Source organism: Pithys albifrons, chromosome 22 (genome assembly GCF_047495875.1).
Source record: "Pithys albifrons albifrons isolate INPA30051 chromosome 22, PitAlb_v1, whole genome shotgun sequence".
NCBI lineage: Eukaryota > Metazoa > Chordata > Aves > Passeriformes > Thamnophilidae > Pithys > Pithys albifrons.
Window position 1 is genome coordinate 1,512,487 of NC_092479.1, and position 13,733 is coordinate 1,526,219.

The 13,733-nt window shown below is 49.1% G+C and overlaps 1 protein-coding gene across 7 annotated transcripts; it reads left to right on the top strand.

Annotated features, from left to right (window-relative positions):
* Positions 1–1,304: 1,304 nt before the first annotated feature.
* LOC139681957 (peptidyl-prolyl cis-trans isomerase H-like) lies at positions 1,305–10,634 on the top strand. Of its 7 annotated transcripts, XM_071575783.1 has the most exons (8): positions 1,305–1,398; positions 1,707–1,771; positions 3,349–3,391; positions 5,393–5,485; positions 6,969–7,056; positions 8,003–8,043; positions 8,800–8,899; positions 10,456–10,634. In XM_071575783.1, the coding sequence occupies exons 1-7, from the start codon at positions 1,333–1,335 to the stop codon at positions 8,866–8,868; spliced, it is 465 nt and encodes a 154-aa protein (XP_071431884.1). In that variant the 5' UTR covers positions 1,305–1,332; the 3' UTR covers positions 8,869–8,899; positions 10,456–10,634. The 7 variants fall into 7 exon arrangements, 5 of the variants coding, with proteins under 5 accessions (XP_071431884.1, XP_071431883.1, XP_071431886.1 ...); XR_011699576.1 differs by lacking the exon at positions 8,003–8,043; XM_071575782.1 differs by having other exon boundaries at positions 8,800–10,634.
* Positions 10,635–13,733: the final 3,099 nt, after the last annotated feature.

Genomic DNA, 13,733 nt, shown 5'->3' on the forward strand with positions numbered 1-13,733 from the left:
TTCCTCTTGTGACAGGGAAAAAGTAAGGCCTGAGCTCCAGCACTGATTGTCCTCGGACAGATGCACTCAGTCATTCTGTGCAGACACAGCTTTCAAAACAGGATTCTCCTCCAGGAAAGGTCTCCTTCCAAGCACCAAAATCGCAGTGCACTTGGATAGCTACCTTGCTCATCTTTCTGCCAGAGAAGCATCACCTCTTCTTAAGGACGCTGTCAGGACATTGGCGATGTCCTGTAAACCTCTTAAGAGGCAGTGGCCAGCTGTTCAGATGTTGAAAACAAGCACAGACTTAACTGTTGCAATCATGGAATCCTGGAATTGGTGAGGACAGACAAGATCCTGAAAATCATGTTCCACCATTCCCGCAGCACTCCTACAGCCACCACTAATCCATGTCCCCAAGTGCCACATCCACATGGCTTTTAAATCCCCTCAGGGATAGGGACTTCACCTCTGCCCTGGGCAGCTCTGCCAGGGCTGGACAGCCCTTTCCTCAAAGAGATTCTTCCTAATAACTAACCTGAACCTCACCTAGAACAACTTGAGGCACTTCCCTCTTGTCCTGTCCTTTGTTCCCTGGAAGTGAGGTGACACCCCCCAGTTCCCCACTCCTGTCAGGGAATTGCAAAGAGTGAGAAGGTCCCCCCTGCGCCTCCTTTTCTCCAGGCTGAGCCTCCCCAGCTCCCTCAGCCTCTCCTGGTGCTCCACATCTTTCCTCAGATCCATTCCCTTCCCTGGACATGCTCCAGTCCCTCAATGTCTTTCTTGCAGCGAAGGGCCCAGAAGTCACCCCAGGATCCGAGGTGCCTTCGCAGTACCAGCACAGGGCGATGGGCACTGGCCTGGTCCCACCAGCCACACTGCGGCTGATACAAGCTGGGCGCCATTGGCCTCCTCGCCCATCTGGGCACACCTGGGCTCATGTTCAGCCGGCGTGTGCCCGAGTGGACAAGCAGAGGAGTGGCTGGATCAGCTCCGGCGGCCGCAGCCCTGAGCACAGAGGTCTGTGCTGCAGACCCCGAGCGCCGACGCCGGCCTCGTCCCGCCCCCGGCATCAGTCCCCGCCACGGCATCATCAGCCCCCGCCGCGGCATCAGTCCCCGCCACGGCATCATCAGCCCCCGCCGCGGCATCATCAGCCCCCGCCGTGGCATCATCAGCCCCCGCCACGGCATCATCAGCCCCCGCCGTGGCATCATCAGCCCCCGCCACGGCATCATCAGCCCCCGCCGTGGCATCATCAGCCCCCGTCACGGCATCAGCCCCCGCCACGGCCCCGGCCGGTCTCTTCCGCTTCCGCCACCATTTCTGTTTCCGGCAGGGGCGGCGGTGATGTCGGCGCTGGCGGCGAACCCCAACAACCCGGTGGTTTTCTTTGATGTCACCATCGGCGGGCAGGTTGGGGGCCGTGGAAAGCGGCCGTGCCCGGGGAGCGAGTGCGGGATAAACGGGCGCGTCGGAACGTTGTCGGGATAGAGGAGCAACGGAGATGTCGGGGCTCCTCATGGCAGGGTCAGTGCCAGGGGAGGGATATCGGAGCTGTGCGATCACAGGGCCCGTCGGGAGGGACTCGCAGGGGAGAGGAGCAGGGCTGCGTCAGGAGGGATCTCCAGGGATGGGGGACTGGATTTGTGGGAGTTCCCGGGATCGGGAAGCAGCTGTGTAGGAGGCGGCCCGGAAGGCTCACCTGGCCCCTGTCTCCCCAGGAGGTCGGCCGCATGAAGGTCGAAGTGTTTGCTGATGTTGTACCCAAAGCGGCAGAGAACTTCAGGTACGAAGCAGCTGCCGTTCTGCAGCGCAGCCTGGGCCGGGGCTGCAAAGGGTTTTCGGTGCAAGAATGGGTTTTGATGGCAAAGTTATTACCAAACTGCTGCACCTGCTTTGCGTCTCTCTCTTCAGTGTGTGGCATCCTGGTCCCTCAGGGGAGCCCATCTGGCTGCAAGGCAAAGGACCCCAGTCCCCCTCTGCTCCTGCTGTGGAGCTTCCGATCTGCTCTGTGCATTTAGAACAGGCAGTGCCTTGTGCCATAGTGATGATCTCCCAGTCACCCAGTTCTCCTGCCACCAACGAAGGGATGCACCACTTGGAATCCCACTTCCATCAGAGAGATGTACATACCCTACTCTCTGTCAAACACAGTGCCTGCCCTCCACATTCACCGTCTCTTACAACCTTGATGTTAAAATCTCTGACCTCCTCACCACAGAGTGCACAGAAAATGTTTTGAAATGGCAGTGGGGAGAAGCAGCCAATTCCTGTTTAACTGGGGGCATCCGTGATACAGTAAGGAAAGTCCTATGTGCCAATCGGTGCAGCCATCAGTGCCCTCAGAGTTCTCATGTGCCTCATACTTTTTTTGTCTTCTGTTTTCCACACAGTTTTGTACAGGTGAATTCAGGTAAGTGGGTTACAGTATTCTTTTAAGTGGTCCACCGGAGAAACAGGACTGTGTAAGGTGGAAGACGGGCTCACCTGGATGGTTTTTTTTATGTTGTACCAGTACAAAATGAAAGAGTTACAGAAATCTACCCCAAGGAAATAGTGAGGGGCTCCGTGAGTCACGGAGATGGCAAATTTTCCCTTTTGGATGTGACTTTGTTCATGCCCAGGTCACTCTAGAAAGCCTTATCTGAAAACCCATCTGCTCATGCTGCACATTGCAGTGGGATCCTATGAAGGTGATGGTGTGGGTCTTGCAGGGAACTGAGTCATTTCATGTGCAGAGCCCAGCTGAGGCTTCCTTTTGCCTCCAGCAGCAGCAGCTGAGAGGCTGCAGTGCTTGATTGTATTTCAAAGCAGCTGCTAATGCATAGGGCAACCTTTGGGACTGAATTCCTGGCAGGGTTTTGTGTTGCGATATCCCGTAAATTGTAAGGATTCTCGTTTTTACTTTCTTACAGGAAAGATGGTGTCCCTATAGGTTATAAAGGAAGCACTTTCCACACGTAATTCATCCACTGTTGTTTAGGCATTAAATAGCAGCCTGAGCCAGATGGGGTTTTGGGACCTGCCTCGAGGCATTTGTGGGTCATGGCTAATGTCATCCTTCGGTGGCTTTGGAGGATCTGGAGGTGCTGTCAGGTGTGTGTACTGGGATCACTGGGAGGAATCCCCTTTTCCTGGTGTGCCACATCAGAGATCATTGGCTGGCATCTGTCACCTAATCACTATCCCTGATCAAACAGCAATGGGTCCCAAGTAACCTGATGTCAACCCCTAATTTGTTGTAGCTTTCAGGCTGAAGTGTTCACAGACTCTCTTAACTTCTGTTGCGCAGCAAGGCAGAACTCCTTTTGACCTTACACTGAGCTTTCTGAGGCCTTTGTCTGCCAAGAACTACTTCTTTAGGGTAATAAAGGATTTCATGATCCAAGGAGGTGACTTCGTAAATGTATGTACTCCTGTATCCCTTTTGTCCTTTTGCTATATTGTATAACATGCAGCTATTTCCAAGGGTCCGCGCTGATTTATGAGATCTCTTTCTGTTTTGAGGTATGCACTAATAACTGGAGGTGTCCTCACAGGGTTGCTGCCATCTCACTGCAACAGACAATAACGTACTTGAAAACAAATCTAGGGCCTTGGGTGAACACACTTTATTCTTGCCAAAATACTTCCTCTCTACAGTAGCTTGGCAATACTGCTGGAGGCTTTTAAAACTTGCAAAGAATTTCTTTACCATTTTCCTTCCCCCTTCTGTTGTCCTTCCCCAAACAAGAAACCCTTGGATTTTTATTAGCTTTGGAGGGAGACCCAAAGTACAGAACCAAGTGTCTAGTGCAAGAGGCGATTTAAATCAAAACTAACTTTCTGTTACTGAATTGTCTCAAAATAGAACAGACTGTGCCCACTATGATGGTTTTGCTCTGACTTGGATATAAGCAGAGTAGATGGGGAAGGCTGAAGGGCCATAGATCTCTTCACTGTCCTTAGACCAAGTAAAATTACTTCATATCTGGAAGTGTTTCAAAATATGAGGGGAGCAATAAAGATTTTTTAATATAAAATATGGTTGTATAAAATTCACTGAAAGAACCAACCACACAGTGGGTGGCTCAGCCACACCGGACTCTGAGGTAGTTGCTAATTGTGACACTGCTCAGGTGTCCCAGTGGGCTTTATTAGTTCCACTGCAGCTCACCAAGCTTCACAGATTCCTCCAGTATTTGGAATTTATACAGTACGTTTATTACAAAGCCATTTGGGGAGCAAGCACACTTCACACTGACCCCTGAGACATGACTCAAGTTCCTCTCTCAGAGACAACAGTTTAAGTAGCTACTGAGAACATGAGGAAAAGAAGCAAGAGCTGGGCAAGCAGAGCAAAAGATGTGGCACTGCACATGGTATATTACTGGCATTTTATTGTAAACTATTAAGTTTGCCCTAATAAACGTTGTGTATGTTAGGCAGGAAGGCAGGGAAGGGAGAGAGGTTGTGGCAAGGCAGAAGAAATGAGGCTGAAGTGACACAGAAAATCAACACAGAAAAGGAATTAACTGTAAGAATAGTGAATTTAAGTGACCATACCAGAGATACATGTTTGCATTGCATCCACAGCTTTCCCTGGAGGACTCCTCACTGCAGCATTTTTAAGGCTGTTCTGTTGAAGGGGTCCTGCTCAGTCCTTTTGGCATCATACAGGAATGTCTCTGAAAGGGTGGACCCAAGGGCAGAGCAGCAGTCCCTCAAGTCAGTGTGTCTGATGTGAGCCATGTGCCAGGCTTCTGCAGAGTTCTGAACTTCTGGGCTGTCAGAGCTTGCAACCTGCAGCTGTCAGAGCCCATGCTGCTTTCATTTATAAGTGTCTTGAGACCTGAGTGCTTGGGCACGTAGTTAAGTACAAGATGTTTGGACTTGGTTGAAAGTATGGCAGACACTAGGAAAATCTTTGTTTTAGAAACTGTCCTTGAAGAACAGGGAGATTGCTTCCCTGTTTCCAGTAAAGTCACAGAAAATAAGGTGAAATACTTTGAGCAGACTTTTTCCATGCAGCCATTTCTACTTTCCTTGGCGCATCAGCCCATTCTTCTACATCTCCTCTTTTTTTCCCTGCCAAGTCCAAGTGGGTCTGTACCAAGCAATTTATAGCCTCCACCTCACTCTGGGAGGCTTGGAAGTAACCCTTACCACCCCAGTGTGTTTCTGCCAACATATGGATGGCGAACAATGAACTCTGTAATTAGAAACCAGTTGCCGTTCCTGTTCAGAAATGAAACACTGATTGTGTTCACTGCTGGTGTATAAAAATGGCAGCACAGTGTCCATTTTGGGCTGAGTTTAACCCCTTTCTCTTGCTTGGGGTTTTTAAATTTAATTTTTAAATTGAATTGTTCTGCAGCAATTGCTACAGAACAAATACAGTGGCTGACTGGGCACTTCTCTCATGCAGGGAGATGGCACTGGAGTGGCCAGTATATACAGGGGTCCTTTTGCAGATGAAAACTTCAAGCTGAAACACTCTGCTCCTGGCCTTTTCTCTATGGTGAGTGTGAAATACTCACATTACAGACCAAAAAAGCTTTTGGTACTTTCTCTGTGCCTTTTTCTAAGTGTATACATTATTTGCTGGGCAACAGAAATCTCCACCATTTGGTTCGAGGTCTGGAAGACCTGCTTTGTAACTATTAGTCAGAAGACTATTCATGGATTCATGTCTTGAGTAACTCAATAATCCTCATCCTACATCATCCTTTCTTTGTTGCCTGTTGTTGCTCTGGGACAGGCTTGGCTGATCAGCTTTCCAAAGAGCTTGATTCTTACAGTTCTCTCACAGTGGTGAGGGGTGGCATTTTTGTCTTCACTAACAGTGTTATCCAACACTGACCTCAACAAGGATGAAACAGAGATACTTGGGAGTTCCAGAGCCACAGCAGTGTTACCGTGGTGTTTTTCATAACAGACCTTCCTGTTCAACATAGTAAAGAAACTGCAACCATTACATGTTGTCTGGTAGGAGCCGTACCCTGATTTTTAGAAGAGAAAACAAATGGAGCCAGTGCTTCAGTGTTCCTATCCACAACTGCTTCTTCTCTGGGTCTTTCAGCTGCTGTACCCTTAAAAATGCTTAGGGCTTTCATCATTTGGATTAATTACTCATCCAGTTCAAAACATGGCTCAAAAAGTGGTGTCACGGCACAGCTAAGCAGCCAGTGTACTGTAGTATGGGAGAAGGAATCCACTCCAGTATTGCCAGCTTTGTGTTAAAGTGGCATGGCTCTGAAGTCCTTCTGCTCGGTCAAATGATGGATCCCAGCTGGATTCTTCTGAGGCTGGCTAGCAGCATCTAAAAACCCAAAGTGACCCTGTCCTATGCAGTCCTGCAGCTGCAAAACTTGACCAGTTCACTTGTCAGCACAGAAATGTGCTGTAGTAGTTGCTGGTTGTCAATATTGCAAATGCACTGCAGTGTCACAGAGATGTTTTCTTAACAGAGTGCAAGTGCTCTGGGTGTTGCACTCAGAAGTGAACTCAATTTCATATCTGCATCCCACTGTTTCTGTGAGCTCTGTGTGAAAATGGTCATTATCTTTCTCATTCTGATCATCAGAACAGACACCATTTTTTAATTTTTATTCTGAAGAAACCTCCCAAAGAGCAGAAATCACTGCTTGCTTCTTCCCTCCCTCGACCCTCTGGTTCCTGGCTGTCTTCCTCAGGACAATAGTGCAGCCAGCAAGTACCCATCACCTAAAAGTTCAGCCTTTTTTCAGGAGTGTGCACAAGAGCCTGGACTTGAGAACAGTCTTGTGCTGAGTGTGCCTTTGTAGAAGTATAGTAAAAAGTTGGTGACATGGCTCTTGTGCACACTGGTGTGACCAGATGTGTATCTTGCTTCCTTTGGTTTGTGTAGCAATAAGCTAAAAATAAGCTGGTCTAGAGCAGCAGCTCTTTCTTAAGTGAGATGTGTCTGCCTTTCGTTTTGGCCAATTGTACACTTGTCGTATTTTGCCATTGTCAAATCCCAGGCAAACAGTGGCCCAAGTACCAATGGCTGCCAGTTCTTCATCACGTGCTCCAAGTGTGACTGGTTGGATGGAAAGCATGTTGTGTTTGGTAAGTACCTGCAGCGGAGTCCTGGAGTGCCAGCTCATGGACATGCCTGGGGCAGCTGTTAAAATAAATGGTGAGAATCACAGAATCTCCTGAGCTGAAACAGACCCACAAGGATCATTGTGTCCCACTCCTGGCCCTGCACAGGACAGTCCAACAATCCCAGTATGTGCCTAAAAGCATTCTCCAAACGCTCCTTGAGCTCTGGCAGCCTTGGGGCTGTCACCACTGCCCTGAGGAGCCTGTTCAGTGCCCAGCCATCCTCTGAGTATGGACTGCCTGTTCTTCCCTTCTTGCTTGTGCTAGCAGAGGGATCTGTGCAGCCTGATACTGTGATGGATTATTGTTGAAAAGAATAATTTTTTCCCAGGTTAACTTTAATCCAGATAGTTCTGTGTTTGGTGTACTGTGGTGCTGCACAAATCCTTGTGCCAGTGCAGACAGTACAGATCTGTCAGGGTTCACTGTCAGAGTGAACTGCGCTTTCAGGAGAGTTTTTGGACAGTAATTCTGTGAAACCACATCTGCTAACTTGCATTTACTGCTTCTTGAGCTGTAGGAATTCCACACCAGCCTGAAGCTGATGTCCTACTTAGTGCTCCCCCTAATTCTTAAGTAACACTGATACTGTTCATTGCCAGGCTTGTGTTCCTAGAGAGGTAGTTCATGCTGGATGGCAGCATAGCTGGTGGCAGTAGGTCTCAAACCCTAGATTTCTACACACGCCACCCCTGCAGTGGGAAAAGGCATTTAATCTGTGCTGAATGTGATAAACGTTTGAAGATGGGTTGTTTCCTTTATCAATTTAGAGGTCGGTAACCAACTCTGAAGTGCCAAATAGCTGCACACTGCAGGAGGCTTTTCAGGAAGGACAAAAATGCTTGTACCTGTGATGGGAGGGACGAGCAAAGTTAAATGTCCATACTGAAGTGCATAAATTTTCTTATAGGTAAAATTGTCGATGGGCTGTTGGTCATGAGAAAAATTGAAGTAGGTTTGAATTTGCCTGTTTCTCTGTGAATGTTCACATTGGAAAGTCATGTACAGAGTTAACAAGAGTTGTCCTGTTCTCTTTGGCTGTCTGTTTACAGGATACCAGGGAATACCAGTGCTGATAATTGGCATTACCAGTTGTCACCGTTATAATGTAGCAGAAAATCTGGTGAAGCACAGGCTGTATGGGTTGGCTTTGGAAATGCTCGTCTCTTGTGGCTCTGATAGTCTTTGAGCAGAATTGCTTTTTTAAGGCTTTATTTGGGCATCACTGCAGTGAGAGCAAAGTAAAGGAAATTTGAGACTCAAGGAAGAGCAGCTGATTCCACCATATCAACAGGTTTAGAATGATGATTGCTTTGTCATGGACTCTTCCCTTTCTGTATGAATACAAGGTTGTTTTGCTTGTGGCAGCTGTTTTTAGTAACTGTAGAAGATTTAAGCCAGAGAAGCCTCGAGTGACACGATTCCTGCTGTGTCTCATGATGAGCTCTCCAGGTTTTGTTCTGTTCCTTCCCTCCCTTTCAGAGGACCAGCTTCTCATCTGTGTCCAAAACCTCTGCATACAGGGAGAATTCACCAGCTTGTGGCTGGACCTGTTGCCAAAATATGTAATGGTGCTTCTTTGTTCTTCAGAATTCCCTGTTTCCCATGTTACACAAATGTCTCTTAGCCAGTCTTCCAGTAAATGTCACTTGGCTGGGTTTGCTGTGCTTTTGTGAGGTTTTATGTTGTGTATTTGTTTGTCCCCAGAACGTGCCTACAGGTCCCAATAACAAACCCAAGCTGCCAGTTGTGATCTCTCAGTGTGGGAAAATGTGAAGCAATGAAAGAGCAATGAAAGGGCAATGTGGTAAGTCTCAGTCGTCACAGGGACAGTACCATGAACTCTGGGATGTTCTGCTCCTTACTTTTCTCTTGACTTATTTCACATTTCTGCAAACCTGCAGAGAGCTGTCTCAACTCAGTGAAACACCAGAAAATGCTTCTCTAACAGCATTCTTTTTATGCCGACTCAAGTCCCTGAAACTGGCTTCCCTCTGAGCTGCACAGACACCAGAGGCAGCACAGCAGAGATAAGATTTTGCAGCTGCAGTTCAGGGGAAGATGGGGTTGTGGGAGTTCTTTCTTGGGTGGAGTTAGGCTGCCGTGAAGCCTCAGCTGTAGAAAGTGGATGAAAGGCACCTGCAGCAGGCACCCAGCTGGCACTAACCAGCCAGTCTGTGGTACAGGAGGCTATCACAGAACTCTCCCAACTACTGTGAAAAGCAGAGCATCCATAGGTGGAACAGGCAGGGACCAAGAAAAAAAAAGGAGAAAGGGAGGACTTGAGCCTCCTTGCTCAGACAGCAGTAGGACTGCTGCCAGTGAAGGACCAAAGAATTATCATCTTACATAATCTTACCTTAACCTGAAAAAAATACCACTGTCCTCATCTGAAGGATCCACTATTTACTATTATTCAGGCTTCAGTTTGGTTAAACCAAGAGGCTCAGGGTAACATACAGTGTTTTGTTTCCATTTGTCTGCTTACTTTACTGTAAAAAACACAAGTATTTAAACAAATCTCTAGATTTCACTGTGTGAGGCTGCAGCTTGTCAAAAATCTGATGGATTAGCCTTATGGTTGCTCATTTTTCCCAAATTTCAGGAAGCTGGCAGGCTCTGACAAAATCAAATTCCCGCAATTTTTGATCTTCCATTAAATGATTTCCAAAGACAGCTGGAATTGCCCACAGAGACATGTCCCTGCTTCCGTAATAAAGTCTTTGAGATCTGCAGCACTTCAGAATCTTAGGAGCTCCTGCTACTTGATTAAGTGACAACAGAGAATGAAATAATTCTTCCATTCCAATGGTACTTCTGGTGGCATTTGCAGACTTTTGAAGATAAGGATAGTCTTGCTAACAGGCTTTCTTGCAGATGGGCACAGCTGTGCTGATGAGTTGGGTCCCCTTTAGGGTTGTCCTCAGGCCCAGACTTGTTGATAATTTCAGTTTGGAGTACAGCATCTCTGGCCAGTGTCCATCTTGGGACTGGAAGCTTTTCATTCCTAGGTACAAGGCTGGTGCCATCTTGGTAGTTTCCCAGCCAGATCTTAGGAGCAGCCTTGCTGCACCCTGATGTCTGTCTTGCCTCAGGACAAGAACAGCTTGATGTCAGATAGCTGCATCAGCTACTTGTCAAGATCCTTGAAAATCAGCTGGGAGAAACAGGCACTGTAGGTTTTAAGTTCAGAGGTAGATGCAGTTGCCTGGCAGGCAGACCCAGGAGGACTCCTGAGTATCCTGGCTTATGAAAGCTGGTGTGTGCAGTAACCGGCACTCACTTAAGATTACCATGTGGCCCAAGTGTCACTGTACAGTCTTGATGTCATAGGATTTTTGACCTGTTTTTACTTCATTTCAGTGTTTCTTCACCAGTGGTTAGACTTGTGTTGGCTCCATGCACTTCCAACTCCAGCCAACTCCCCTGCTGGCCGCGGGCCAGAGCCATGCTCTTGACATTCTCCTGAAATTGTTTAGTAATGGGTATCCATATATTTTTTCTTACATTTTGAAATATAAATAAAGGAGTTTTTTAAACATCTATGTAGTGCACATCAGTTAACATGTGTGGGAATGAATTCTTCTCCAGATGAGAAGGGCTGTAGCCTTTCCAGCAATATGCATTATCCCTGGCTGGTTCAGCCAGGAACATTTACGTTACGTTATTGAGGGAATGAAGGGGTGAAAGGAGCTTGACAGAGCTGTGCTGCACCAGTCCCTTCACTTGGCAGGTAACTCAGACTGCCTGGCTGGCAGAGGTTCATGGCATTTGGGAATCTCCAGAACCTTTCTGTGTGCAGCTTCACTGAGGCACACAGAATTGGTATAGCACAGATTCCATTACTGTGAGTGAGTGCTGAACTCTGAGCTGAGTTCTGATATAAACAAGTGTTTGTGAAGCATCTCCTGGGACATGGTGGCACCAAGCCATTGGGCTGTTTCATGCCATGGGTGTTGGAGGAGTTCACGAAGGGTGTTAGAGCAGAGCTGTAGGCTGGGAAACAGAGGATGGGGATGCTGTAGGAGGGAAATTGGGGCTACTTGTCCTGTGTGGTGCAGAGAGCACAGGTAAGGCTGTAGGTTGGTGGAAAGTCTGCCCTTCTTCACCCAGAATGGGGCTGGGAACTTGCCCATCTGCTGAGGGACAAGCCAGCACCCTGTGCAGGGCTGGACTCCAACAGGAGCTTCTCATCCAACTGTTTAAGGGTAAAGAAGTTAGGAGAGCGTCTGTTCTGTCACATGCAGATGCTTCATCCCATGCTGAGAGGCCTCATGCCTCCTTAAGCAGCAGGTGTGAGGTACACTCTGTGCCTGAGCTGGGCCTAGCCTGTGGGAAGGTCCCACAGGCTTGGCTATACTCTTTTCTCTCATAGCTCTTTAAAGTCCTGGCAGCAGGCTCTGTCTGTCAGGACTCCTGTGTTTTCATTCTTGGGGTTGCACAGCTGCAGAGGACACTCACTGCACTCCAGCCTGAGGCATCTCACCTTGTACCTACAGAACATCAAGCAATACAAGAAGCACAAACATGCCAGCCCTTTCCTCCCCAGGCACACAAATACTTTGCAGAGGGCTCTCTACTATGAGAGGAGGGTTGGAGGTTCCCAACAGGCTGGCTCAGGTGCCTCAGAGAGCTCTGCCTGCCAGTGCAGTGCTGAAGTTTGCACTTCTGGCTGCTGGTGCCCAAATTCACCACTTTTTCACCAGGGAAACCAGCTTATTTCTGGGCCCAGGCTCAGCAGCAGTTTTTCAGCCTGATGTATTTATATCACTGACATCAACCAGTCGCAGTTCCTGCATACTGGGGTCACAGAGCTTCCCCAGATTATCTGCAGCAAACCCATTACCACCTCTTTGAATGTTGTTCAAATGCCTAATTTTAATGCATTACATTTCTCTTCAACATGGAATGCACAGGGTTTCAACTTTCCAGCTTGTGTGTCTTGTTCCTTACCTGCTGACTGAAAGTTTTCTCATAGACCACATTTTTGTGTTGAGTTCCCCCATGATGCTGTCACCCTTACGTCATATGTAGCAAGGCCTGGAATCTCCTGCTGTAGAGCAGATGGTGGAGCAACTCTCAGCTCCGGCATCTTCCTCCAGCTGTGGATGCTGCAGCAGGACATGGTGTTTCTGATGGCCTCTGCGCTCCTCTGAGGGTCAGAGTAGCTTCCAGGCTCCATGGTGGTACTCCCTGAAGATGATGTTGAGGCCCACAATTTCAGCTGTAGGTGCATGACCCTGACATTCCCACAGACCTCCTCTCAGAGCAGGATTTTCTCCACCACTTTCTCCCTCTCAGATCTCTGCACAGTGTATTCCTTAATTCCCACTGTAAGATTGTTTTTTGGATTACTCACTAAGCACCATCTGGCTTTGACATCATTCTAGCTTCTTTATCCTGGTCATTGTCGTGGTGCAGATTCTTGTGGGATTGTGTTACTGTTTTCAAGCCCTTCCCTTTGTTAGATGAATTGGGAGGTTTGGTGGAAAAATGCCCAAGGGAGCTGGATGAGACCAGTGTCCATAAACTCCCATGGATTTTTGTGGGGGGTTGACCTTGGCCCCATTGGAGTCCCTCACCCGGCCATGGTGGAGTGTGGGGAACTGAGACAGGGAACCGGACAGTGATTTGTGTGTGATGCTGGAAGTGCTGATCCTGAGAAAATACACATTGGTTGCAAAGATGGTGGAGTGATGGGTCGTCTCCCAGAGACCCAGGTAGTTGCTCGTGACCTTTCCCTCCTCTTATGTAGGAGGGATAACATAGCAAGGACAGGGCTGGGATTCTGTGGCCACCAACCACGTTTTTCAAGTGTCCGAGGCAAGTAAGTTGCTGGACAAGGATGGTGTTTTCTCCCCTGGACCTTCCCCCTGAGGAATCCAGCAAAAGTGTTGGGTATCTCCAAGCCACTGTAAGGTGAGGACATAGGGGAAAGAGATAAAGAAGAGCTGAGAGGTGGTGGTCGGGGAAGGGCTCCACCAGGGTATAAAGGACTCAGCAGTGATGCTTTCCCGCCAGCCTGGGTGGGTAGAAGGGCTCGGGATGGGGAGCTGCCCCCGGCCGTCCGGGAAGGGAAGGATGGGATGCTTAGGGAAAAGCTAATTTCCCCGGGGTCAGCTCGGTACTGTAGCTGCACGTTAGTACACGGCTTAGGGAGCTCCGACACGGCTCCAAATCCCTTATTTCTCGCCAGTAATTAACACTCCCGGGCCCCTTCTTCCCAGCATTAACGGAAGAGGGCGCGCTGGGGCCGGGGCCGCCCGCGCGATGGCTCTGCCCCAGGTCTTTACAGAGAAGGCGAGCGCGGCTCGGGCGGGCCGGGAGGGGCCGCGGAGCTCCGGCCGCCGCCACATGGCCGCGCGCACTTCCCCGATCGTGCCCGTTGTGGGCGGGAGCGGCGGCGGCCACGGCCAATCAGGGCTCGGGGGCGGGGACTGCGGGTCGGCCGGTGAGAACAGGGAGCCTGGGAGAACAGCCAATGGGCGCACGCGCCTGCGGAAGGACAGGTGTCGGCACCAATAGGCTTTCGGCAAGGGGCGGTGGCGGGGACGGGTAGAGCCAATAGGATCGCTTTCTCCTTAACGGGCAGGCCGGGTGGCGAGTCGCAGGGCGCGCGGGCGGGGCGCGCGGGGTGGTTA

Bases quoted from the DNA above. Each gene is read 5' to 3' on its own strand.
- LOC139681957 (XM_071575782.1), top strand. From the start codon at position 1,333: ATGTCGGCGCTGGCGGCGAACCCCAACAACCCGGTGGTTTTCTTTGAT. The intron at 1,399-1,706 runs GTTGGGGGCCGT...CTGTCTCCCCAG, and splicing joins ATGTCACCATCGGCGGGCAG to GAGGTCGGCCGCATGAAGGT. The intron at 8,044-8,799 runs GTAGGTTTGAAT...GTTTGTCCCCAG, and splicing joins TGGTCATGAGAAAAATTGAA to AACGTGCCTACAGGTCCCAA.